This window comes from Symphalangus syndactylus, chromosome 15, assembly GCF_028878055.3.
Source record: "Symphalangus syndactylus isolate Jambi chromosome 15, NHGRI_mSymSyn1-v2.1_pri, whole genome shotgun sequence".
NCBI classification, from domain to species: Eukaryota; Metazoa; Chordata; class Mammalia; order Primates; family Hylobatidae; genus Symphalangus; species Symphalangus syndactylus.
In genome coordinates this window covers 81,772,460-81,799,613 of record NC_072437.2, presented here as the reverse complement: position 1 = coordinate 81,799,613, position 27,154 = coordinate 81,772,460, and the positions used below count along the sequence as shown (strand labels likewise).

Here is a 27,154-nt window from a genome sequence, read left to right as displayed (position 1 = left end):
GCCCTGGGGTTGGATGGTTCTCACCAAGAGGCCTGGGACATCTGCTCCGTGCTAAGCTCTGAGGCAGACCACAGAGGAGATAATGACTAATCGGACCTTCACATACATTGTACATGCCTTTTCTGAACTGAAAAAGAGAAGAACAAACAAGACAAAAATATTGAAAAAAAAGAAGAATCAAATGTGTAGAAAATGCAAGGTCATTAGAACTGCCCAGGGCTTCATTCAGGCAAAGATCTTGAGGGTCTGGCCAGAGACCTGCTGAGTAAATCTAGCTCTGGTTCCCCTCCCACATATTCCCTGCCCCTCCTCCAACTGCATAACCAAGTCTCCCCACCTCCCAACTTTCCTTGAGCTATTCTGCTATTTTCTTCACTTTAGTTTTCTCACTATAACCCACACATGGTATAAGGTTGAACGAAGACATTTATTTGTAAAACCAATTCTCAATGGAGGAGAGATTGTATCCATAGAAAGTAAACCAGTGATCGTTCAGAGGGCCACATGCACGCATTAGTGAAACCAAGGGAAAAACCAAAAAGACAGCACTGCTGCGGACGACCCGCGTGGCTACTAATCCTGCCAACAGAAAAGCAAAATGTCCTTTCCGCTTGAGAACACGGATGCACCAAGATGTCCTGTGAGAAGGCAATTTGGTCTGACATCCATGATGAAGTGATCAGGGAACAAGTGGGGGAGCGTTTTTTTCTATTCCTTGTGGCCTGCTTGTTTCCCGCAGAAACTGGCTGACCGCTTCCGTTGTCCTCCCCGCTCCAGTGGGAGGGAGGTGCTGTCAAATCCCTGGCCTTCTCACATGCCCATCCTTATGCTCTGAATGATCTGAAAGATAGCTGAAAAGAGGAAAACACCACAGCTCAGACACCAGACTACACACAGCTGGAAACCCAGCCCACAGTGAGCCCTGCTTCTGCAGACCCCTGGGCCCTGACGTGTTAGCTCACAGCTGATTAGATATTTCCTAACGAGGAGTTAAGTTAACAAGAGGTCAGTGAACTTCTTTAAAAAGGCAGCCTCGCTCAGTCGGCTGATGGATGCCTCAGGGATTTATAGATAACTCCTGCTAATTCCACCAGCAGTTAAGGCCAGAAATCCCTCAGGCACTGAGAGGAGATTTGGCCCCCTTCCCCAGCAAAGTTCTGGGGCTGCCCGGGAGAGGGATATGGGCTTTCGTGCAGAAACTGCACTCATTAAACAGGTCAGTGAGTCTGCCTTTTCAAAATGGCTGTGACCTGTAAAACAATGTGCCCTGTGCTGGGAAGGCAGACCAGGTGCTCAGAGCAGCCCACGGGGCCCGGCCTCTGGCTGCCCAGAACCCTCCATGCGTGCGTATCTTCCAGCTGCTTGGAACTCTCTGAAAGGCAGCTGTCTCTCATGGAGAGCGGCACTAATTTACTCAGGGCTCAACCTTTAATAACTGGGGTTGTCAAGGGGGTGGGTAGCTTGTAATCCCACAGAGAACTCCTGGGACCCTTGCCCATGTGGATGAGAGCTGGTTACATAGCTTCAGCCTGTTTCCAGCTATTGGGTTTCAAATGTGTCCCAGGAGAGGAAGATCCCAACTTCTTTTTCACATCTTCCCCATTGAGCAACCTTGGTCAGTGTTGACAAAGATGATGGTAATGATAAGAGTAACTACCATGTATTGAATGGCTTTTTTTTTTTTTTTTGAAAGAGGGTGGGTATCATCTCATCCAACCATGTGTAAAAACAGAATAAACACTGAGCTCTCAGGGGTCTTACCCCTTCTCACCTTCTTAAAGTCATCCTGGAATACATCCAGGATCCACGGTAAAACAGTTATCCAGAACCCTAGGAAACAAGTCATTCAGGTTTCATCATCTGGCATCAGTGAGCACATCCTATGTGTCAGACACCGCGCTTCAAGGATACAAAGAGAAATGATGCACAGGGCCTTGGGGAATTGTTCTTGGACAGCTGGGTTTTAAGAGGAGACAAACATGAATGCATTTTTTGGCTTTTTTTCCCCCTAAAAATACTGTACCCATCATCACTACCTTTCTAAATTGGAGATACCATCATATTTCAATGCTAACTTTTCATGAGTGTTCAGTGTCACCATAATGAAAACCAGTAACTGATGAGACGTGCTGTGATCTGGTTACAGAGGAGGCAGCGTTTGATCTGACACTGAAATGCTTCTGGTCAGCTGTACTTCTGGGCTCCCATTTCTGCTTCTGATCATTTTTTGGGTCTCTTTCTTTTCATCTCTGCTCACATCTCTAGTATTACTACACCAATCTGCGGTGGGCCCTCTACTATTAGTTTGTTGCTGTAGACTAAGCTGAAAACAGAAATTGTTAGAGTTATGAGTCAAATCAGAGTCAATCAGCTCCATGTGAGTGTCAGGGACTCATCTGTAGATAGGGTGAAGGTCTTGGTCCAACAACTTGTGATATTTAATTCTGGATGTGCTCAGATGTTTTCTTAGCTAAGTTTGGGTTCTTGGGTGGGTCTTTTTTTGGGGGGGGGTGGGGACGAAGTCTTGCTCTGTCGCCCAGGCTGGAGTGCAGTGGCGCGATCTCAGCTCACTGCAAGCTCCGCCTCCCCGGTTCATGCCATTCTGCTGCCTCAGGCTCCCGAGTAGCTGGGACTACAGGTGCCCACCACCACGCCCGGCTAATTTTTTGTATTTTTAGTAGAGACGGAGTTTCACCGTGTTAGCCAGGATGGTCTCAATCTCCTGACCTCGTGACCCACCCACCTCAGCCTCCCAAAGTGCTGGGATTATAGGCGTGAGCCACCATGCCTGGCCTTGGGTGGGTCTTAACAGGAGCAGTTGGAAGAGAAAGTACCCTACAACAATTTATAAGCTTGCAGAAATATCTGATGTTCCTTTCCTCCCCACCAAGGCTCACAAGGAGTAAAAACTAAATAAACATTCTGTATTCTGGCTCAATAGGAATGCCAGGAGGCAGCTGTATATTCAACATTAGGAAAAAAAAAATTACACCTACCATGCCTCAGACTTTGTTCTTGTGATCAGGGAACTATCACTAATCTTGACAAACAAGTTGACTTTAGAGCAGAAAGTTAGGATCAGATGGAATTGCGTTGAATATCAGCTCTTTGCTGAAAAGCTGTGTGACTGGACAAATAATTAACCTCTTAGAGGCTGCTTCCTGTTCTGTAAAATGAGGATCATGGCCTTTGCAGGGCTGTCATAGGGATTAAACCATATGACACATAGGAAGGGTCCTCACACATGGAGGACTCCCTGCCTGGTAGCTACTGCTATCATCACTGTTACTATGACTACAACAACTGCTGCTTCTCCCTGTCCCAGCATGCAGACCAGCGCTTAGCACTATCTGCTACCCTACAAAGCTGTGAACTTTGGGAAATTACTACACAGTTCTGAGCCCTGCTTTCTCTACCTGTAAAACTGTGGATAATAAGTACCTCAAAGGATGGCAAGGAATAAATAAGATGACACAAGTAGATGCTCAGAAATATTACTTCTCACTTACTCTTGCCCTTAGACAAAAAATTTTCAGCAGGATGTAAGTCAACAAATAGGAAACCATCTGTGTCTTAGTCCATGTAGCCCCCATATTAAGTTAATTCATAACTTCAAAAGTTCGAGGTAATAATAAGAAACCATGCAATTCTTTTTTAAGGAACTGTTACAAATCTCTTTAAAGAATCTAAGACAGTCCAGGTGCCTGGCTCATGCCTGTAATCTCAGCACTTTTGGAGGCCAAGGTGGGCAGATCATGAGGTCAAGAGATCGAGACCATCCTGGCCAACATGGTGAAACCCTGTCTCTACTAAAAATACAAAAATTAGCTGGGCCTGGTAGTGCCAGCTACTTGGGAGGCTGAGGCAGGAGAATCGCTTGAACCCGGGAGGTGGAGGTTGCAGTGAGCCGAGATTGCGCCACTGTACTCCAGCCTGGGCGACAGAGCACGACTCCATCTCAAAAAAAATAAATAAATAAAAATAATAAACAGAAAGAATCTAAGATAAAGTTTGCACGTCTCAGAACAGCGACACTGATATTAAAACAACTTACCTAGTTCTTTGAGTTTGCTTTAAAAACTGAGGATCATTCCTGATCATAATTGAATCCATGAGTTAACATATAAGAGTCCGACGATACTTAACATGTTCACAGATGAACCTTCTTGGAGACACTACTTTGAATAAAGTCTAATTTTTAAGTTCACCATTTACCTTCACAAGATAACAGAGAGATGGCTGTGTTTATTATTTATTGTTCAGTTGTATCATTGTCTTTAAGAAAACTTACACATCTTATACTAATTATATTAACTGTAATTCTGTGTACCTGCCAATACTGACCTGCAGAGTAACCTCAGCCTTCCAAATGCTGACTTTCCGAGGCGGCAAATGGGAAGGGAGCCAGCAGTGAGTTCAAAAGAGGGAAAGGAAGCAGGGAGTCTAGACCCTGACAAGTTAATAACTTAACAGTGGGTGAACAAAGCTGAGAAAACAGCAGAGTAGGCTGCAGGATAGGAACTGTGGGCAGGCGAGACAGCGGGGAGGAGAGATGCCAAGAAAGGGAGGGACAGCAGGCATTCCAGGACAGGCGATCAGGGCGTGGGCAGGTCCCAGAGTTTCAGAAAAGTCCAGGGGAGAGCAGGAGCTACCAGACCCATGAAGCCTCTGCATCCTCCTACCTGTGTCAAGGATCCTGGCCCTTGGTAACCTTAGATGATCCCATTTCTCTTTTTTCAGCCTCCCCCTTTCAACAAAGTCTTTAGGCTTTAACATGCTAGGAGCACTCCCACTGAAGAATCAAATACACCAGAGCTATCTGACTGACTCCACATCCCCATCCACGGGGCCCTCTCTTCCTCTTCACAACCATTTCTAGAGAGCTGTCTATGCTCACTTTCTGCACTCTCTTACCTGCTATTCTCGCGTCAATCCACCTCATTTAAGCTTCTGCTCTCTTCCCTCCATTGAATATCTTTTGCTAAAGTCACAAATGACTTTTGAGTCGCTTAGTATAACAGGCGTTCTTCCACCTTCTTTCGCCTTACTCCCTGCTCACCCGCGCTGGGCATTTCCTGCTGGAAACTCACTTCCCTTGGCCTCTGTGAAACCATGGTCTTCTAGGTTCTAATTTTCCTCCTTCTCTTGGATGTTTCCTCTAAACTTGTTTTAGAGGAAACAATCCACTTGACCATTAAACATAAGCGCTGACATTCTGCAATGAACGTCACTGGCTTTCTTCTCATTACGTTCTTTCTCCTTAGGCAATGCCTCCCAGCCCACAGTTTGAATTGCCACCTAGCTGTTGATGATGCACAAATGTGTTTCTCCAGCCCTGACTTCTCTGAGCTCCAGCACACCTTCCACTATCTAGTTGATATCTACACCTGGGTGGCTCAGAGGTACCTCGGACTCAACAGGACCTTCTCATGATCTTGTCCCACTGCTAAAACTGGCATCATTTTCTTCCATCTTGCATGTAGACTCAAAACACCACAGTCCTTCCTGACACCTCCAATTGATAACCAAGACCTGTGGATTTTACCTGGGAATCTTGTGATTATGCACCCTTCTTTCCATTCCTCAGAAGCCACCCTAGTCCAAGTTACCATCATCCTCCCCAAGACCCCAGTGAGGCCCTCCCAGTGCTTGACTCTTGCTCTTCTTCCATCCTTTCTCCATACTGTAGCTAGAATTATCCTTTCAATAAAAGCAAATAATATATTGTCACTCTCATGTTTACTGCACATCAAAAGCTTCCCGTTGCCCAATCCCTGATGAGGCCTCCATGACCTGCACATCCTGGCCCCTGTCCAGACCTGTCAGACTCACCTTATATCACTCTTCTCCTTGCTTGGGGTACTCCCTCATGTTTTCAAAAGCTCCCTGCTCTCACCACAGGGCTTTTTTTTTTTTTTTGAGATGGAGTCTCACTCTGTCACCAGCCTACAGTGCAGTGGTGCGATCTCGGCTCACTGCAACCTCTGCCTTCCAGGTTCAAGCGATTCTCCAGCCTCAGCCTCCTGAGTAGCTGGGACTACAGGAGCGCACCACCATGCCCAGCTAATTTTTTTGTATTTTTAATAGAGACAGGGTTTCACTGTGTTGGCCAGGACGGTGTCAATCTCTTAATCCGGTGATCCACCCGCCTCGGCCTCCCAAAGTGCTGGGATTTACAGGAGTGAGACCACGGGGCTTTTACACATGCCATTCTTTCTGTCTGAAATACTTCTACCCCACCCTATTCCCTAGTTTCCTTCATCAACCAAAATTTAATGTCTTCAGAGAAGCCTTCTTTGATCACCTGGAGCAGAGGTTCTCAGACTTGAGCATGCATCACATTCTCTTGGGGACAGGTTAAAACACAAATGCTGGACACCTTCCCCCCAAACCCTGGAGTTAAGGGACTGAGAATCTGTGTTTCTAACAAGTTCACAGGGGACGTTGAGATGCCGGTCGAGGGACCACACTTTGAGAACCACTTACCTGAGAGTACACCAGTCCTTTGCATTATATGATTTCACAGCCCCATGTGCCTCTCCTTTACATAGTTTCATGGCTGAAATTGTACAGTTTCATGGCTCAATTGAAAGTGTTTTGGTGTGATTACTTGATTAACTCATCTTTCTTTGCCATTAGACTATAAGCTCCAGGATAACAGGGACCAGGTATGGCACAAAGTAGGTCCTCTGTAAATATTATTGAATTACTGAAAAGTGAACGATTGCAAAGAGCACAGAGGAAAATACATTTTTAAAACCTCAAATGACTACTTTGCAAACCCAAAGAGTCAGCATCAAATGGCTGCCTTTAGATCCAAATGTCTCTAAAGCTCAGTCTTCAAAGGGGAAGTACAGGACCATAAACTCCTAAAGGCCTGATAATGGGCCATCCCAACCCACTCTCACCCTGGGGACTGGCCCTCCCCAGCTAAGAGGGAGTGCCAGAAGGACACAGGGATGACATAACAAGTGGGTCCCATAGGAAAGTGTCAGAAAGCTGGAACCCTGCCAGATAACAGGAGGCTTCCTAAAGCCACTTTTATTGACAATAAATTGATGATAAAAGAGATCAAGGGAGTTGCTGAGAAGAGAGATTAAGAGAGGCTGGAAGAAGAATATCCTTTAGGAGAAGAAGACAACCTAGAAATCATACAGTTTTGCTTATTTTTCATTAAAGAAAATGAAAATGATGAAAGAGCTGGTAGAAAGCAAAGTACAGGCCCTCTGAGAAACAACCTGAAATGTTAGGAGACAAGACATTGCAAAGTGGATCACTAAGTTCTCTAAAAGAATCAGCACAAAGAAAGTCAAAAGCAAGATGCCATTTTCTGGTGGCTTCTCTAGAGATGGAGAAGAGGGAAAAAAGAGAGATGCCGGAGACAGGCAGGGCAAGGAGGCGCTATTAAAACCCAGATGTTATTAGCAAAGAACGTAAAGCTTTCTATCCACATTAAAATAGCAGAAAGACACTTCTGAAAGAGAGCTTCTACGCAATCCCAAATGCCCCCAGGGCACAAAGGAGGCTGCAGGTCACCTTAAGGGAGCCGATGGCTGATGAGAGGTCTTCTCCAGGCTGTGCATCTCAGATCCCAAGGATGAACTCCAGAGCAGATGAATGGCCTCAGTCTTTCCTTCAGGGCCGGCCAGTTCCTTAAACATCTCACTTGCCAATCTTGGGGGTGGGGTGATTCCCTCTGGATGTTACAGTTTTGAGAAAGTTCTGGTAGTCTCCAGGAAAAGGCCAATTTATGTGGTTGACCTGCAAATATGGCGAATTCAAGTCTGTCCTGGAGCAAGTGTCCAGGGCGGGTGGGTGGGGACACCGGTGGCCCAACCAAGAGGCAGCCTGTGGCTGGGTCAAGTCTTTCTCCATCTGGGAGCAAGACCCAGGATGGCTGCACATCAGGAACCTCTGGAAAACACACTTTTTCTGGCAGGAAAAATAGGGGATGTTTTAGCAGGAGCTTTTTTTCAATACACAGTCATATGCTAAAGGCCTAAATTGGTGGAAAACTTTTGCTCCATAGAACTTTTAGGGAAACAGTAAGAGAGAGGGAATGCAGGGTAATGGAAAACAGATGGGTTTTAGAGTCTGAAAGAAGTAGGTTTGGGGACTAGCTCTCTCACTTTTTAGCTATGGGACATTGACCAATTTCCTCTATGAGCCTCAGTTTTGTGATCTGGAAAAATGAGTGTAATGGCATCTTTGCAGGGACTGTGTGACCAGAGGGGAAGATGTATGTGTAGGACCTGGCATTACAAGTAGTCAGTCCTCAATAAATGGTAGCCAAAACAGTTGTACGAACAGATCTTGCTCACCCTCATGGGCTAGTTTATAAAGAATTCTTTCTAGACTTAGAGAAGTTCTAGCTATCCCTGCAGAGGTGACACCACTGACTTTCTGATTTACAAACCCTATCCTTTATCTATCCAAGGGGGCCGCTGGTCTCGGCTCATGGAGGTTCCTCAATATCTCAGTGCGATGCTCACCCACTACAAATTTTCTCACCATCAAAAAGCAAAGCTACCAAAATGGGCAAAATTTTATTTCTTCCCTCTTAAGCATTCAGAGCTTTGGTAAGGACCTTCCCAGGGAGGTGGAGAGTTGGGAAGGCAGTGTGAGCAAGACCATAAACATAATTACAAGAACAGCAAACACTTATAAAGCCAATACTGTCACTCCACTAAACATTCCACATGCATTGCCTCAGTTAATCCTCAGGATTAATAGTCCTGAGAGTCCCAGGAGTTAGGAACCAGTACCATCCTCTTTTAAGAAGAGAAGAACTGAGTCTTAGAGTTGGTGTAAGCATCTTAGACAAGGCTACATAGCTAGTAGGTGGTTTCAAATGCACAAAGTCTGGCCCTGAAGTTGTAGCTCTTAGCAACCATGTTAACTTCCCCCCTATGGCATGTGCACATGCTAATGTGGTGGCTTTCACCCAATACACCACAAAATACAGACCTTCCTCAAATTTTGTGTCCCCAAAAGATTTCAGAGAGCAGCTAACATTTCACAAAGAAACATTTCTTAGTTGTTGCAAAGGCTCCATTCCGGCTCCTCAACCTTTGGGCTCAAAGACAGTTTGCCACAAAACTGGTGGCCACACAGGGAGTGGCAAGAGAGAGCATGGAAAAGAGTGTCTCTTTGCCCTCCCATATGTCCCTGGCATGTGTGTGACTTGTACTTTTCTTCTTCCGCACCATCCTTAACAGAACAGCCAGTCCTGGGGAAAGTTTGGGTGTGGCCCTTCCAGAAATGGAGAGGCCTCCAGTACATTCATACAGGGAGAGACCTGGACCATCCAAAACACAAGGCTGGGAGAACGGGAGGATTCAGGCCCTGCCAAGGACATCTCAGAGAATCACTTCTTCACATCTGTTCTGAAAAGGCTGTCCTGAAAAAGGACCTGTCTGTGACATGATCTCTCTGCCCTCCCCCAACCCACAGCAGGCAGAGGCCCTGGAGAATACAGGGGGAAAGTGCCTCCTGTTAACTGACAGACGAAAGGAATGTCCCTGCCCAGAAACGGCGGAGTGACTCCCAACGGATGGTGCCTGATAAACCTCACAGGCTCTTTGTTGAAAGGCATTAACTCTGCAATAACAGAGGCCAGCCCTGGAGCCAGGCACAATTTCCTATTTGATGGGCAAAGAGAGTCCAGATGTGTGCTCCCTTCTGGCGATGAGAAAGTCATAATATCCAGCAACATAGGGAGATATACTGTACATACACACACACACATGCAAGCATGCATATGCATGCATATACATACGCACACATTCATGAACACACTAACACATACACATTCACAAATACACACACATGGAAACAAACACACACAAAAAACCCACATATACAAACACACACACACAAATGCAAACAGAAACATACACAGGCTTCACTTCAACCAGAACAGCTGCTCTTTCATTTATTTCCCTCTAAGATTTGAACAAAGTTCTGCAGCTTAAAAAAAAAAAGACCAAAAACCACTAGTCTAGAGTTTTTTTAAACACATTTTTTTCTGCTTATAAAAGTAATATATGCTGATTGATAAATTTGGAAACTATAGGAAACATTGAAGAAAATAACAGTTACTAGTTAATCCTGTTACCCCAGAGGTTTCCCTTTGATGGGAACAAACGTTTGTCAGTTTCAAGAGTAGCCAGGCTTTGGTCACCATTAAAATTCTCATAATCTCTAATTAGGAAATGGATATCAGGGTTGGCCAGAGAAAGAGAAAGAAAATTGAAATTAGGAATACAGGAGGGAGAAATAGCCGAGGGAGGGAACTGGAGCATGGCTGGTATTTAAGAGTTTCCCTCTGAGAGTCAAAGGATGACGGGAATTAGATGGTGACTCCATTGATGCTGCCTGAAACTATCCCTGAGGCATCAGGACAGAGAGAAACACAACCGCATCGCAAAGAGTGGCGTCTCAGATTGCTGCATCCTGTCAGTGTGAGGTATCACACCCAGAGCTCAGAAAAGGTAAATAATACTGTGAGACCACAAGAAGCATGTATAGGCTGACTCTAAATAAAATTATCCAAACAGGTAGCATATTAAGGAAAAGCCCTCGTTTCACCAAGTCCAGAAGGCATTCTGGTCAAAGAGGAAAGCTGGAAATGCCGAAGACAGCTGTCTTGTGAATACTGTGGCGATAACCTTATAAAAAGTTTAGGCTAAGGATAGCAGAGATGAGAACGTGGCCTTGCCAGCCATATCGTGTTCAGGACAGACATTACCAATCAACTGCAGCCCACTTTCCCACTAAGCATTGGTATAGCCTGAGAGTCCTTCTCAGTAAGGCTCATACAAGAGCTGGGGACAAAAGGGAAAGAAAACGCCCAGAGGAGAGGGCTCTGGGCACAAACAGCAGCGACTAGGTCCATGAATGGGCCGGGGAAGCATGTCAAGTCTGCAAGTGCCTTGAGAAGATAGCAGTTGACCTATCTGTGTGACAGTATCTTTGTGGGGAACAGTCTCAGACAGACATTCCAGCTAATGCTTGCCTTTGAGTCTTGAGATAAAAGCAAGCATTCTTCAGAAGCTTTCAAACAGCTCTCCAAAGAGGCAGGTTTCAAAACCCGGGACTGGCAGAGCCAGGATGAGCTGCTTATCTGGAAAGAGGCCCCACTGCCTGCAGAAATGGAAGATGATACTTGTATTAAAAGGGGAGAGAAAAAAAGGGCAAAGTCTCTTATGAGGGCACTGAAATCTCTTGGCCTTCGATGTGGATCTGTGTCCTAGTAGATCAAGTAGAGGCAAATCCAGCCAGTTAAACAGACTCAAGCAAAACAAAATCCCAGGCTAGGGTTTGATAAGAAGTTTCTGGCCTATTTGGGTTAATAATCTGAGCAGACCCATAACAGGTATTGACTAAGAAATGGGTTTTTGATTTCTTACATAATCTATATATTAACAAAGCCGTCTGGGTGCGGTGGCTCACGCCTGTAATCCCAGCACTTTGGGAGGCCGAGGAGGGCTGATCACTTGAGGCCAGGAGTTTGAGACCAGTCTCAACAACAGGGTGAAACCCTGTCTCTACTAAAAATACAAAAATTAGCTGAGCATGGTGGCACATGCCTGTAGTCCCAGCTACTTGGGAGGCTGAGACAGGAGAATCACTTGAACCCAGGAGGTGGAGGCTGCAGTGAGCTAAGATGGTGCCAATGCACTCCAGCCTGGGCAACAGTGAGACTGTCTCAAAAAGGAAAAAAAAAAAACTGGTTATCAAATTAAACAAAATGAAACAAGATACAGCCCTGAGATGTTCTAATTGGGTAATACCGTGTCTCAGAAGAATATACTATTCCCAAAGCTTTTGTATCTCATAAAGATAACTTTTACAGCAAAAGAGTGGTGGATTGGGGTTGCTTTAAGGAAATGAAACTCACATTTTTTTTTTTCCTGACGTTCAAATTAAAGGACAAACTGCTGTTCATTGATTGTGGTCTGCATATTAGTGTTCCTTCTCCCTCTGTGGGGAAGACTTGATGCTTTATCACATGGGAAAACAGCCTCATGCATCCAAAGTGTTATCACTTACATTGCTCCCATTCACCCGTGGAGTGAAGAGGCAGGGACCATGGCTTGCTGATAGATTGAGACCAATGTGAGAGGTCGAGTCTGCAACTGAACATGCAGCCTGGAAGGATGAAAGGCGTGTGGGAGTTGAAGCACCCCACAGCACAACTGACGGTCCCGTGGTGCCACTGTTTCCCATGAGGGCTACAAGGACAGAGGTGGTGGTGACTGTAGCTGCAGGCTTTGAGCTTGCTATGGGCCTGCACTTAGATGCCCGGAGCTGTTCAATGCCAGGACACCTTGGGAGGGCTGCTCATTATCCCCATTTTCTTGATAAGGGAACCAATACCAAGAGTAAATACCTTGTCCAAGGTCATTGAGCTGACAAAAGTGAATCTAGGCTCGAAACTGACGTCTGGCAGATCCTGAAACTATCCTCCCTTTGGAGGCCTCCTATTCTGAGTGCCAGTTGGTCAGTTTTCAAAGCAGTCCCTTGCCTAAGAGAACTTTTGCAATCATGGAAAGTAGAAATTTGCTTATTCTGAAGAGGGTGTATTTAGATAACCTCCCCAAACTCCCTCTCACCAGGGCAATGTATTAGAGGTTTCCACCAAGTGCCTAAGACAGAACAGGGCTGGGGTGCGCTCGGATCTGGGGGGCGTGGGGCAGCCCCGAGAGGTCTGTTGCTCCCATCTGGCTTTGCAGTGAGGGGTGGCATTCCCTGAGTGTGTGTTTATGCCAGGGGTCTCTGGGTGCCTGGACTGTGTCCCCTCACTACTCTCTCAGTCTTCATTCCTTCCTTTTCATCATCTTGCTCTTATTAGGATGACGGGCATGAAAGGCACATGCAGAGGAGGAGGAAGCCACAGGAGAAAACTGAGAAGCAGGAGGCAAGTGATGGCAGTGACCCACGACTATCTATAAGAAAGGGGTCCTGTAGACTTTTTACAGGCTTGTTAACCTGTTTTTCCACATAAAACAGAGAAAGGGTGACCAATAAGTGAGCACATACTTAAATGCCAGCTTCTTACCAGTCCTAACTCTTTCCCAGAAGACAGCCAGAAAAACAGATAAAATGTGCATTCATTACTGTCTGCCTGACCTGAATATTTATTTACCCTAGGTACACTGGCACTATTTCTAAAAAGAGCACTTTGCCCAACCAATCACCAATGAGAAAAGTAGGTTAATAGAGTAAGGTAATGAAAGCAAGTGAGACTTCCAAGAGACTCACATCAATGATCAACATCTTTATTAATATTAGAAGATTTCGCCTTTTTCCTTAGCATCTGTATAAAAACATACAAAATAAGAGTAACCAACCACATGAACACAAAGAAAGGCCATATGACCTCCAAGGTCCCACTGGAACTTGGTGAAATGGAACTTGAGCCTGGCATAGGGGTGTATCTTGTTCAAAGGAGAGCTAATAGAAAGGAACAGGAAAAGGGTCTATCTGTCTGCAGAGATGTGGAGATCCTACAAGACACTCCAGTGCATTTGGCCTGAGTGTTGCAGGCCAGGGCAGGTGTGTGGGTGCAGGTGTGCATGCTGCAAACAGGCAGATGTGAGATGTAGGGGATTTTCCTATTTCAGATTACAAAGCTGGAACAGAGGTGAGACAGACCACTGATGAGGGCTTCAACTATCCCAGCACCTACCAGAAAGCTCAGTACCTAAAGCAAAGCAGCTGACAAATGGGCTAGACTTGAGGACTGCACATTCATTTAAATGTAGAGAAAAGAAGGGTAGGTACTTATGGCCTGTGACCCTAAAACGGGAGAAACTCAAGAGGGAATAGTCGGCTCTGCAAGAAGAAATGAATCGTGACTAATTCCAGAGAGGTGGCAACCGGGACAGATCTAAAGGAGCTATTGTGTTTCCCATGACATGTTCTGTTTAGAAAAGGACATGTACAAAGATAGAAGGAAGGGCACAGTACCAAGGACAAGCTGAGAAGAGTGACACATTTCTGTGAGAACCGTGCCCGACTTGAGCTGAGGATTGCAAAAAAATTGCTAAAGTTGGCAAGAAAAAAAAAAAAAGGTGGTGGTGAATTATTTTTAGTTATGATTAAAAAGGGGATGAGGCCCATTACTTAGGGATCATGATAGCATGTTAACAGAAGACAGGGAAGATGGCTCAACTCTCGTTTCATGTCTAACCTCTCCATAAAAGCAAAATGGCTTTATAACTAGAAAGCTTTAAATCAGCATCATTAAAAGACCCCTGGGTGGCTGGGCGCATTGGCTCATGCCTGTAATCCCAGCACTTTGGGAGGCCAAGGCGGGTGGATCACGAGGTCAAGAGATCAAGACCATCCTGGCCAACATGGTGAAACCCCGTCTCTACTAAAAAAAAAAAAAATTAGCTGGGCATGGTGGCGTGTGCCTGCAGTTCCAGCTACTCAGGAGGCTGAGGCAGAAAAATCGCTTGAACCTGGGAGGTGGAGGTTGCAGTGGGCCGAGATTGCGTCACTGCACTCCAGCCTGGGCGACAGAACGAGACTCTGTCCCAAAAAAAAAAAAAAACAAAAAACGAAAAAAACAAAAACAAACCTCCAGAGAGGTGGAGCTAACATACTTAATCCCTGGAAAACTGCTGGAGACCGGGAGAGTTCCAACAGATGCTTGTTAGCAAATGTCCCAATTTACCCAAGAGGGAAAGATACAGGTCCTGCTGTATGGGCTGGTAGGCCAGGCAAAAGTTTAGGCCATATAATAGTTTTTAAAGCCCTTCAAAAAGGAAGAGATGGGTTTTGAGAGTTGGCCTGGGTTTGAGAAAAATAAGCCACGCCAAATGACTCTACTGGCTTTTTCCCTTATAGGGGGCCTAAGGGGGCAGACTGGAGAACGCCACAGTTACTGTGTATCTTGAAGCCTATATATATCTTTATCTACTTAGACCCTTGACAATACAGGTGGCATGGTCATTGGGCTCAGGGATGCCTGAGAGTAGGCTTTGGCCATTCTGAGCACCATATATTCTTGAGCCCAGCACATTCTCTGAAGCCACCATGCCACCGCCACATAGTGTTCCCATGCAGAGTCACCTTCCTCACACCCTTTGTCTGGCTGTTTGTTCTTCAAGACTCCACTCAAACAGCACCTCCCCTTGGAAACTTTCTCTTCTGCTGAGTATGATTTAGAAGTTCCTTATCCATGCCAGCCAAGCACCCTGTAAACTCAGCTGTCAGTATCGCAGTGAGCTTTCCCTGGGCTGCAACTGACAGCTTCCTTATCTGCCTCTCCCAATGCCTGCAAGTACCCAAACAGGATTGTATTTCCAAAGCCCGGCACAGTGCCAGGCACAGAGGGGACCCTCAAGACATGATGATTGCTTGAATGAGTTTTGCTTGGAGGCTCAAAGTCAACCTGAAAGAGGTTGTCTCTAATTGTGTTCTGTGGGTTTCTCCAAGTCTAGACTTTTATCATGACTTGGAAGAATAATATACTTTCAGAGACCATAACGCTGGGAAAAAAGGGTAAGTAGATCAGAGGCTTAAAGTTCAAGGTCTGACAATCTACAGACTGGTCATACAGCCTGAAAACATAGCTAACCCTTTTGTACAGGTTTATTATCTTGATTTTCCTGTAGTATGATAAAGGCATAGTTTTATTTGTTTGTTTTTATTTTGTTCTTGGTTGAAAAGCAGAGACAGATCATCTGAGGCAATGCATCACAGATGAATATGTAGGTATTGATGGAAATGCTGCATTAATGTACCATATTCATTGCAATTTTGCACAGTGCTTGGACTTACACATTACTAATGAAGGACAATACATGAATATCTCACGTAATGTCATTGACCATATTATATATTATAATGTAATATCAGTAAGCCATTTATTATACATGTTAATCTATGTTTTGGAACTTTATGGACATGGCATAAAAAGATAAATGATAACCAACAATAAAATTTTTTTTTTTTTGAGATGGAGTCTCGGTGTCGCCCAGGCTGGAATGCAGTGGCGCGATCTTGGCTCACTGCAAGCTCCGCCTCCCGGGTTCATGCCATTCTCCTGCCTCAGCCTCCCGAGTTCATGCCATTCTCCTGCCTCAGCCTCCCGAGTAGCTGAGACTACAGGCACCCACCACCAGGCCCGGCTAATTTTTTTGTATTTTTAGTACAGACGGGGCTTCATCGTGTTAGCCAGGATGGTCTTGATCTCCTGACCTCGTGATCCGCCCGCCTCGGCCTCCCAAATGCTGGGATTACAGGCGTGAGCCACCGCGCCCAGCCTAAAATTTTAATAGAAGTAATCATTCTTCTTTGAGAATAAAAAAAAGCATAAAGTTTTATATTAGGTCTCAAAAAAGGTCAATTAGATATCTACAGTATGAGGAATATCTGGCTTTATCCATCCATCCATCCATCCTAAGCACTAACTATGTGCTAAATACTAAACTAGGGTCTACAAATTTAATGAAAAATAAACACTGCCTCCCCTGAGCTTATATCCTACTGGAGGGAAATGAACATAAGTAAGTAAACTAAATAACTGCAACTGCCGATGAGGGTCATGAGTAAAATAAAGTAATATGTGATGGAGACAGGAGAGACTTTGGGATAAAGGGGTATGTAGATGTGTTTCCGGGATTGCAGGAAGTTTATGTGAGTACGAGCTGGGTGGCACCTGGCTGGCCATCCGCTAGACGTGAGTCAAGGATGTGCTGCAACTGTTAAAGAGTAACTGCAAGCCTGGGTCACATTAATAGAGGCAGAGTGGTGAGCAAAATCAAGGGCAGTGACAATCCTACTGCCTCTGTGGTGGTCGCACTGCCTCTAGACCACCTTCTGCAGTTGCAAATGCTATACTTTTTTTTTGAGACGGAGTCTCACTCAGTCGCCCAGGAAGGAGTACAGTGTCGCGATCTCGGCTCACTGCAAGCTCCGCCTCTGCGGTTCAAGCGATTCTCCTGCCTCAGCCTCCCAAGTAGCTGGGACTACAGGCACGTGCCACCATGCCCAGCTCATTTGTTGTATTTTTAGTAGAGACAGAGTTTCACCATGTTGGCCAGGATGGTCTTGAACTCTAGACCTTGTGATCCTCCCCGCCTTGGCCTCCCAAAGTGCTGGGATTACAGGCGTTAGCCACTGCGCCTGGCTTTTTTTTTTTTTTTTTTTTTTTTGAGACGGAGTTTCGCTCTTGTTGCCCAGGCTAGAGTGCAATGGCGTGATCTCTGGCTCATGGCAACCTCCGCCTTCTGGGTTCAAGCGATTCTCCTGCCTCAGTCTCCCGAGTAGCTGGGATTACAGGCATGCACTGCCAAATGCTACCCTTTAATAAAGTCATTGAGCAGATCCAGAAGAGGAGTCTAGAAACCACATCTTATGAGGCAAGGTGGAGAGATTTAGGGAAGCTTAGTTTGCAGAAGGAGGCACCAGGCAGTCATCTTTAAAATATCTGATGATTCAAAGTGCTAAGAGGAGAATGAGTCCATTCTGTGTTACCCTAGGAGTTCAAATCTGAACAACTGAGAAGACAGCATAGTGTAATTCAAAACAGAAGAGACATTTCTAATAGAATTCCAGCAGACATGGAATAGGCTTTTTGAAGAAGTATTCAAACAGGGATTGGGTAAACAGCTGTTTAAAAGACATCCTTAAAGATACTTCTTTGGGAATAGAGTAGAACTGTGTTTCTTTGAGTGTAAGATTTTCTCATCTTGGAATGCCAAATCATCTTTAAAATATTTGAGCCACAAGCAACAATAATGCCAAGTACATTGGATCCTTCCTTCCTCCTAAGAGTTTTTGCTTCTTTGGAAGAGTGGTCTCTTGAAGATAAAAGGAACTGATCCATCTTAAATTTTTTTTTTAATTTTCATGATTTTAGGTTTGAATGCATGATTCATCTTTAGTCATGGGCTTCTCTTGTCATTGGGGCAGAGGCTGTCTTGCTGGGAGGCCTAAGCCTGAGCAGGAAGATGTGGACCTCCTGCCTTCCTGCCCTCAGTTAACAGTGAGATGATGGAGGGTGGGAATCCCTAAAGGCATGCTGTGTAGTTAGAAGTGACCTCCACTCACAAGGATTTCTGAGACCCAACATATGGGGATCAGGAACCATGTCAAGGCTAGTTCAGCATGTAACTAGAAACAATGGCACAATGCTGCTGCTCATCTTCCCTGCATTTGTGTGTATGTGTGTATCTGCATGTGTGTAAGTAAAGCTCTCAACTTGCCACCTTACAGCATCAGGTGACCCATACCTTAAGGCTTGGGTCAAAGGCTCAGTTGTATCTAGGAAGTTGTATCTAGGAGCTCTGCAGAACTTTCTCATAAGGCATAAGGCCTCTCCCTTTCTTGGAATGTGGATTTATCACAGGCAGACAGGTGTTTCACCTTCTGTTCTAATGCCCTTTTAAGGCTATGTCTGCACAAAAAGACTTTACTGAACTCTACAGTGTATATAGCCACTTTAACTACTCAGTGTAATCATTTTATGATTAGGATTTGATAGTGTATCAATTCTGTCTCTACCTATATTTGGAATAGAAACTAAATCAAAACCCATTAAGATTAAGGCTTAAGGCAGTGATAAACTTGAATCCCATACCAATATGTTTTTCAGCTATTTGCTTTGTGAAGAAAACGTGTGTTTTTCAAAGTCCAGTGGAGAACATGGGATATAAGTTCAGTGAAACACCCATACCTGAGCCACAGACAACAAAAACAAACAGTGCCAACAGCCATGGTCCCACAGGATATTTCTCCTCTTGCGGCCTCTAAAAGGGAATGGGAAAAAGTAAGATTAGGTTCATTGACTCAATAAACAATTATTTGAGTATCACTAGGCATTGTGCTAGGTGCTGGGGATTCTACTGTGAATGAGACAGACTTGGTTTCAATTCCTCAGTGGACAGATATAGATGAATGAAGTCCATTAAAAGGATTGAGATAGGTTTGTAAAAAATTCATCAATAACCTTATTAACATCCCTGTAACTCAGTGAACTTGGTGGTCTTAAATATTCTGGGGACAGATATGGTATGAATACATAAACCAATACGGTGATTTAGGAACCAAAATGATATTAATAATAACTTTCCATCTGCTGAGGTATGCTCTGTGCCAGGCACTATACTAGGCAGTCTGCATTCATTATTTCTGGCAAGTATTATTATTTCCATTTTGGAGTTGAAAAACTGAGGCTCAAAGTTTGTTAACTTGAGCAAGAGCTGGGATTCAAATTTAGGTCTGCCTCATTACAAAGCCTGGGTATTTTCCATTAACAGATTCAATATCTAGTTTCTGCATCTGTGAATTCCAAGCAGGATCAGAGAGCACAGACATTTTCTGAAAACCTTTTACATACTCCCAAATTAGGAAGTCAGTACAGTGGAAATCCTTGCAACAATAGAAGCACCACAACAATTGTGAATGGTTATGAGTGAAGCAGCATTTTGTAATAAAGCTCTTAAGCCTTAATAAAGCTTGCACTTGGGAGAAGTCTCTGAATTCTCTGGGAAGCAGAAGGGGACTGTCAAAACTGCATGAATGAAGCCCTACAGACCTCCTGCTTTTTCAAACCAAAAGCACAGACATAATAAGATCTTCCCTCCACAACACCTCCAGGTCTATGTGCAGGTAGGGCTTGGTCCTTAAACCCAAATCAGTCAGAACAACAAACATTTTCTGAGAGATGCATCAGAAAAGAAGTGAATTTCTCAAATAGAATGGGAGAGTGAAAAAAAAAAAAAACCCAAAGAACTCACTAATTATTTTCTGATTAGCTTGAAAAATAGGCTGCATTCAACACACGTTAAAGAATTCACATGCAAAACACACAAAGAAAAACGTGTTGGTAGAGTGGAATGTTCATAAGTATTGATTTGTGGTTGATCTCATAAAACCCAATTCCAGATTTCAATTAAATGTTGTTGACATTTAAACATTATATTCCACATTGTAAAATATGAGCTAAAAAGTATGTTCATATCCATACAAATACCACAGCCTGACATTCAGACTGAAGGTATGTAATAGTGTTTCAAAAAAAAACAAGTGGTGCTATCATCAAGGGTGTAAGTTTTTGAAATGTTGAACAAGCTTTAGTAATGTTTCTCACAAAAACTTCTTTAAAAAAGGATAATCTTCCTTTGATTTTCATTGTAGTTGCTTTCCTAGAAAATTTATCATATATTAAAACTGTAAAATCTATGATGTGTTGTATTTATATGTAAAATTAAGTTGTAGGCTAACGTAAATATAAACTGGTTTCTCATCTAAAAAAGGAATTTATTTTATCATAGATAAGGCAACAGTTCTTTTGTTTTCAGCTTACCAAAAAGCCCTTCTCTTTTACCTCACTTGGGTCCACTTGTCACCTGTATGGCCACATACTTTTTCTTGATAGCATGTGTCACAGTTTGTAGGTCTATATTTATTCTTGTGATAATGTGTTTAATATCTGTCTATGAGACTACAGACCCCACAAGGGCAGGGACTATGTCTTGTTCATGTAGTAATGTATAGAAATGCCTGGCACAGAATTTAAACATAGAAGATAATAAACGTTCATCAAAGAACAAATAAACATACAAGTTTCATTAAATAAGATTTCTTAGGTTAGGCAGAGTAAACACAGGTTCTAGGAAGGATATTGTCTTTTTAGTACTAATTCCTAATTGGTGTAGGATTATCCCTGTATCTCTCCTACATGAGAAATATGGATTAAAGTGTCAACAGCAGGTAGACTTTGACTAAGGATTAAGACATTCACTTCTCTGTCCTTTACTAAGCCTGTATCTACCACCATTTACATGCCGGCAAGTCACACTGCAAAGGAATCGGTGGCTGCTCTTAATCAGACGAGGACAAAATCCGTCTTAAATAATTGCATAAGATAACTGTGCCATTTTTTGGCCCTTAAGGCCAGGCCAAGTTCAGAACCGGTAAACAACATTCATAAAGCTACCTGAACAAAGTGTGACATTCGCCCTTCCCACCTTCTTCCACCACCTTCCCAGGAACTTGTCACAGTTGCCCAGAAACCAGTTCTGTTGCTGTTGTGCCACTAATGCTATATAAAAAAATTCATTTTCTCTCTATTTCCAGCAAAGCTAATAAGTGAATTCAGGAGCCTGTAATGAATTATTCGCCCAGGACAGATACCAAATAGAGTCCTTTATTTTTCATATGCAGAAAAAACAGATGATCAGCATGTAGAGCTTGGAGCATATAACACAAAAACCTTTTGGATGACATTGTCCAGGGAATCAACATTATTTGGGGACTTTGGCTGATCATAGTACCCATATATCTTTTTTTTGACAGCTTTGGGTGACTACTTTTTAGAAGGGGTGCCCAGCAAAATCCCGTTGGGACAATTCACATAAACCTGACTCTATGGCTGGAAAAGGTGGGGAAAACTAGTATAGCGATTCTGCAAATGACATGGTTTACTCCAAACATGAGTTTGCTACTTCTTGAGGCTCCAAAAATTTCAGGGAATGGCTTTCCCTGTGATTAAGATACCAGTAGGGTAACTCAGAACTCTGAAATTTAAATTCCCCATTCATTCTGGAGAAGTTACTACTGTATAATCACAAAATGATTATTCCATTTCACTGTTTCCTTTTTTTTTTTTTTAGAGGGAGTCTTGCTCTGTCACCCAGACTGGAGTGCGGTGGCGCGATCTTGGCTGACTGCAACCTCTGCCTCCCGGGTTCAAGCGATTCTCGTGCCTCAGCCTCCTGAGTAGCTGGGATTACAGGCACCCGCCACCACGCCTGGCTAATTTTTGTATTTTCAGTAGATACGGGGTTGGCCAGGCTGGTTTCGAACTCCTGACCTCAGGTGATCCGTCCGCCTCAGCCTCCGAAAGTCCTGAGATTACAGGCATGAGTCACCCTGCCCGGCCTTGTTTCTTGGATTAGTCTGCTATCTGGGAGAATAATATTAATTTATCCGTAAGCTATTAGCTAATAATAAAATACTGAAGCATCTGCATACAATTAAAGATGTTTATTTCGGAACAATTAGTCTGAATTTTCAGTTGGAATCTATACTTGTTCCCATTTAATGAATTTCATCCTGAATAGTGATCTTTTGCAAGTTACTTTTAACAAAGTATAATAATATTTGACTGTAATTGAGAACATGAGATTTAGGATTTATCAAGTTTCTCTTTGAAAGAAAATTTCATTTTTCTATTGGATAGCCATCTATTTATAATAACGTTAACCAAAATTCCCCCAACCAATGCAAAGCAAACATTGATTGTGGCTTGGTCTGGAAATCTTTCATTACAAATTCAGCTGGGCCATTTAAAAACTCTTATAGGCGCAAGGCACTATGAGAGTTTCTTGGGGGCCACCCCATGACATATCAGAGCATATTAAAATGAACTCATACTGTACATTAAATATAATTTAAATGTAGCTCTGAACACTGAGTTGAACTGCAGGTGACTGGTACCTTTTCTAGGTATTTAAACAGTGTTTTCCCAATTTTTCCATTTTCCTATTTTATTTTGGAGCCAATAATTTTTGTTTTGGGTCCCAAACATTTTCCAGCCTTCTTGAAAAACTTGAGGTGGCAGACACTGAGTCTACAGAACCTAATAGATAAAATAGCCTTAGAAATTAGTTCTTGTTTTCTTCTTTTATAATCAGATAAGCTGTCAACTGAGATCTGACAACTGAACTCTGGTTTTTTAGTTCATGAAAAAGAGCCACATGACTAGTTATTTTTCACTGTGTCAGTTAGCAGATCTGATCTCTTGAGAAGGAAGAATTGATCTCTTAGGGATATAAAACCCTGCATGCCTTAACATCAATTATAAGTTGCTTCTCAATGTCAACCTGGGCAGCCATTTTTTTTTCCTCAGTAAAAATAAGGAAAACATAAATCAATGTAACAAAATGGTTCCAATTTGATGGCCTCTTGGCATTTTGCTGCCCTAATCACAACTAAGTGATCTAATTCCTAAATGAGAGAATTTTAAGGATTACTTAAGTCTTGTGTATAAAGCTCTGAGTAGAGATGAGTTATACTTAGACTTGTGTATAAAGCTCTGAGTAGAGTTGAGTTTGATCCTAGAGTTTCTGTGCCATAGTACTGCTTGGTTTTGCAAGAATTCTGGTGTGATGATTACAGATCTAGCTTTTTGCTTAGTTAATCAAACCAATATAGTTTCTTTGGCTAAAAGGAATTGATTCATCAAATCTGCAAGCTTTCCCAGCCAAACTTCAAGCTTCAGCTGGTTTCCACTTAACTGTATGGGGTAACAGATCCCAGGCGCCTTTGCTCATATACTTGGAGACCAACTTCACCAAACTACCCATGCGACTCATGCCTCTGAATGTCCAAAGTCACAGGCCTCGCATTTTCTGTTGACGATAATCTGCTTTGCTAAAAGAAACTCCTGAGTGTAAGGCACAGGTTTTACTTAAAAGTCCAGTTACAAAGCTTCAATTTACAGTTCTAGGGACACCGAATGCCTGACAATAAACTGGTCTCTAAAGTTATACCATGAGAATGAGTCTGAATTCACCGAGTGGAAAGAATAGTAATGCTGCCCTTAGACTTTAGCCTAGGGGCTGAGGGAGGTCTCACTGGAAGAGAGGTAAAAGAGAAAAAGGAGGCTGGAGGGAATGTCGGTCCAAATATCACTCCCCATTTTAAGCCCTTTCAACATCTCCAGGGAAACCCTCACAAAGGGGCTGGAAAGAAAACTTGGTCCTGGTGCAAATCTATTGGGGAGGGAAGACAGGTGGAGTCTGGGAGGAGGAGATGACAAGTGGCCTCCATTTAGCCATTGATTCATTCATTCAGTCATTCAACAAATCAACAAAAGTTCTAGAACATACTAGGTTCCAGGCTCTGTGTCATGCAGTTGACTTAACTGGCCCCTAAGGATGAGGCTTTCCGTCTTTCCCCGGGACAAGGCCCAGCTGTCTCCGGGGGGTAGGGGCGGGGGGGTCGGGGGGGGGGAAGGAGGCTCCTCTGCGCCTCCCTGGTAGCCCAGGCGGCCACTCCCAGAGGGGCCACGACCAACCAGGGCCCTCTCCGCCCACGAGGACGCCAAGCGGACCGCGCCGCCCTGAACCCAGCTCTCAGCCCCCACTCTGCAGGACCCCGCAGAAGGGGCGGGCCGGGAGCCGGGAGGCCGGACCCTGCGCCGCTACCCGCCCGGCCCCGCCCCCACCTCCGCCCCCACCCCGCCCGGCTGCCCGGCTCTGCCCGGCTCTGCCCGGCCGGCGCCGACCCCGCCTTACCAGGGTTTTGGCTACGTTCCCCCTCTGGGTGATGTTTTTGCTGTGCTTCTCGTTAGCCATCCGGATCCGCTGTTTGGCCACCATGGCTTGGGCGCTCTGAAATGCTCCCACCTGCAAGGATCCCCCCGCGTTAGCTCCTGCGACAGGGCCGACCGCGTCCCGCCGAGGCGCCCGCGGCCCACCCGGGCGCTGCAGGTGGCAAGGCGCGGCCCCGAGCCCCGCGCACCCCGCTCCCCGAGTCCCGGCTAGCCGACTCCAGAGAGAGGCCGCAGCCCGGACGGAAGTAATCTCTCATCTCAGGAAACCCTCTCCGACTTCCTCGCCATCCTTCCGGTCCCCGCAGCTACCTACCCCGCGCGGCCACCGAGGCAGGCGCGACCGCGCGTCCTCTCGCGCTGAGCGGCCGGAGCGCAGCGCGCAGAGCCGGGGCCCTGCAGTGTCGCGGTCCTGTAGCCGAATGCTGCGGGGCCGAAGGTTCGGGCGACCACGGCGTTTGTGAGCGCGTCGGGGACGGGGGCACGGCCCCTCTGAGTTTGTCGGCCGGTGACACACCCCAGCCCCGGGGAAGGGATGAGGGCGGCCGCGCTTCAGGCCGGGCCGAGCGGTCTCCCCTGCACCGCCGCCCCCTGGACGAGGGCTGGACCCAAGGCGGTGGTCAGGGACCTCAGAACACAAGTAGAACCAGGCCAAGCCCGGGCCCGCGCTGCCCTGGTGTGGTCCACGAAACAAGCGTTCTCTTCAAGGGTCTCGGGAAGGGTCCCACGCTGGGGGACCCCACTGCAGAACTTTTCGTGAGGGCTGCAAGGAGGGCCGTGTTGTAAAATAAAGAGGAGACATGAAGCGGGATCCCCTGAGGGTTGGGGATCGGGCGGTGAGGATGGAGTTGGGACAGGCCTTTTTGCTTTGATAGTTGTAGGGGTTACAGTGGAAGATGGGCCAGCGGCAGAGGGGAGCATGCAGGAAAGAGGAAGAGGCCTTGGACCTGCAGCCCAGGTCGGATTTGGTGGTTACTGTCTAAATCTGAAGCTTTGGCCTTCCTTGACTCCCCACCCACCCAGGGCAGCTTGGACCTCCCTCTAGCCACCCTTGTCCCGAGGGTTCTGAGTGTCTCCGAGACTAAACTGGGCATTTTCTGCAGTGGAAGGATAAAAATGGAAGCGTTTACGTGCCTCCCAGACACGGTATTAGGGCTCAAGAGCTCTACAGATTGCCTAGGGAGGTAGGGGTGGAAGGGGTTCAGTTCCTCACTTGGAGTTAGCTCTTAGAAGCTCAGAAGAGTGGAGGCGAAGAGGGGACATTCAGCCTGGGAGATCTGGGGCTGTGGGAAGTGGGGATACAGGGTCGAGGTGAAGGCAACCAGCAGCACCCCCAGCATGGGGAAGAAGGCCTGAGGCTGGCTCTGGCCACTGCATCTCTAGGCCTTCTCTTGCAGCGGGAGGTGGCTGGGTTTCCAGGGAATTTTGTGTGAGTAAAATTTTTCCATGTCATTGGAGAGTTAGGGAGAGCTCATCTCTTTTGGGGCCTTTCTCCAAGCAGGTCCCCCTCACCCCGCTACAGGCTTCTTGTCACTCAGGCTTCAATAAAGGCCATTCTGGGGGCTGCTTGCTGTAACCTAGAAGACAGAATTACCTAGGATCATTAGTAGGGTCATTTTTTTTTCTCCACTCTACAGGCCAATTAATTTGAAACAAGCTTCCATGGCCTTTTAACTGTTAGCATCACCACTGTTGTAACAGGATCATAAACTCAGTCTGCGTCCCACTCTAGTCCCATGTTTTTAATAACTGCTGGCTCTTTTTTAGGGGTTTGGGTGGGGGGATTCCTACCTCAGTGATCCCTGCTGAGCCTGGCTGTTGTCTGTGGTCCAGAAGGTTCCTCTACCTGACTCACTCCTCTCAGATCACATCCAAATGCCAGGGCAGGAGACTGACCGGGGTCCTCACCAGGTGAGTAGAGGCCTGGCTCTGAGCGACATTAAGGAAAAGATACAGACAGAGACTATTTTCTCTTTGGGTCTTCACATTCAGTGAGTACAGTTAAGAAGTGTTCTTAACTGAGAGAAGCCCCTTTTGGGGAAAATTTTTCTTTACCCTTGACTCCTTTTTCCTGCTATGCTTCACTTTTCCAGCATTTAAAATTAGTTTGTTTTAATTATGAGTAGACTGCATACACACAGTAAATAGTCAAACAGAAATAGGATAGAAAATGAAAAGTAAAGGTCTCTTTCCTTGCCACCCTCCCCAAAAAGTTCCCACGGTTCCTAGGTTGCCCTTCTAGTATATACAAGACTATTTGTATATTCCCTTCTAAAAAAAAATGGAATAGTAGTATGCAAACTGTTCTGCCACGTGCTCTTCTAACTTAATATATCAACATTATCATATCACTTATATATGACCTCTTTCTTGTAGTTGTGTTATGTCTCATAGTATGATTATACAGTAATATATTGAACTGATATAACCATGGATTATTATTTCCAGTTTTTTTTTTTTTTTGTGGTTGCCAACAATGCTTCAGTGAATATCCCTGTACATAGGTCAGTATGTACTTGTGCAGGTACATCTGCGTGTGATATTGTGAAATATGTATTTGATTGTAGTCCCTGTTTCCTGACCTAAAACTCTTAAATTCCTTGGAATCTCCAGAGTGATGAAAATACCTTACCTTTTGTATGCTAATGAGATGGTTGGTGACTTGGAGCCCCTAGATAGCTTCAGGATAGGGACTGGTCACCAGAAAGACCAAGGCAGGATTAGAGGGTTGGGACTTTTAGTCCCACCCGGTCCCTCCAGACCTCCACAGAGAGGAGAGGGGCTGAAGGTTAAGTCGATCACCAGTGACCAGTGATGTAATCAATCAGACATATGCAATGAAGCCTGTATAAAAAC

At 45.0% G+C, this 27,154-nt stretch overlaps 1 protein-coding gene across 5 annotated transcripts; it reads right to left on the bottom strand.

The window, feature by feature from the left end:
- Nucleotides 1-408: 408 nt before the first annotated feature.
- SERP2 (stress associated endoplasmic reticulum protein family member 2) lies at nt 409-24,987 on the bottom strand. Of its 5 annotated transcripts, XM_055244492.2 has the most exons (5): nt 24,615-24,987; nt 24,264-24,374; nt 18,695-18,767; nt 7,537-7,761; nt 409-851 (listed from the first exon to the last, which is right to left on the bottom strand). In XM_055244492.2, the coding sequence occupies exons 2-4, from the start codon at nt 24,345-24,347 to the stop codon at nt 7,538-7,540; spliced, it is 381 nt and encodes a 126-aa protein (XP_055100467.1). In that variant the 5' UTR covers nt 24,348-24,374; nt 24,615-24,987; the 3' UTR covers nt 409-851; nt 7,537. The 5 variants fall into 5 exon arrangements, with proteins under 5 accessions (XP_055100467.1, XP_055100472.1, XP_055100470.1 ...); XM_055244497.2 differs by lacking the exon at nt 7,537-7,761 and having other exon boundaries at nt 24,615-24,746; XM_055244495.2 differs by lacking the exons at nt 7,537-7,761; nt 24,615-24,987 and adding an exon at nt 1,772-1,830 and having other exon boundaries at nt 24,264-24,604.
- Nucleotides 24,988-27,154: the final 2,167 nt, after the last annotated feature.

What these genes read in the sequence shown, in the direction of transcription:
- SERP2 (XM_055244492.2), bottom strand. Translation starts at nt 24,347, where the DNA reads ATGGTGGCCAAACAGCGGATCCGGATGGCTAACGAGAAGCACAGCAAA. An exon ending in GGAACGTAGCCAAAACCCTG is followed by an intron (nt 18,768 to 24,263) that starts GTAAGGCGGGGT and finishes ATTCCCTTTTAG; the next exon opens with AGGCCGCAAGAGGAGAAATA. An exon ending in TTTTGTTGTCTGTGGCTCAG is followed by an intron (nt 7,762 to 18,694) that starts GTATGGGTGTTT and finishes CCATATTTGCAG; the next exon opens with GTCAACCACATAAATTGGCC.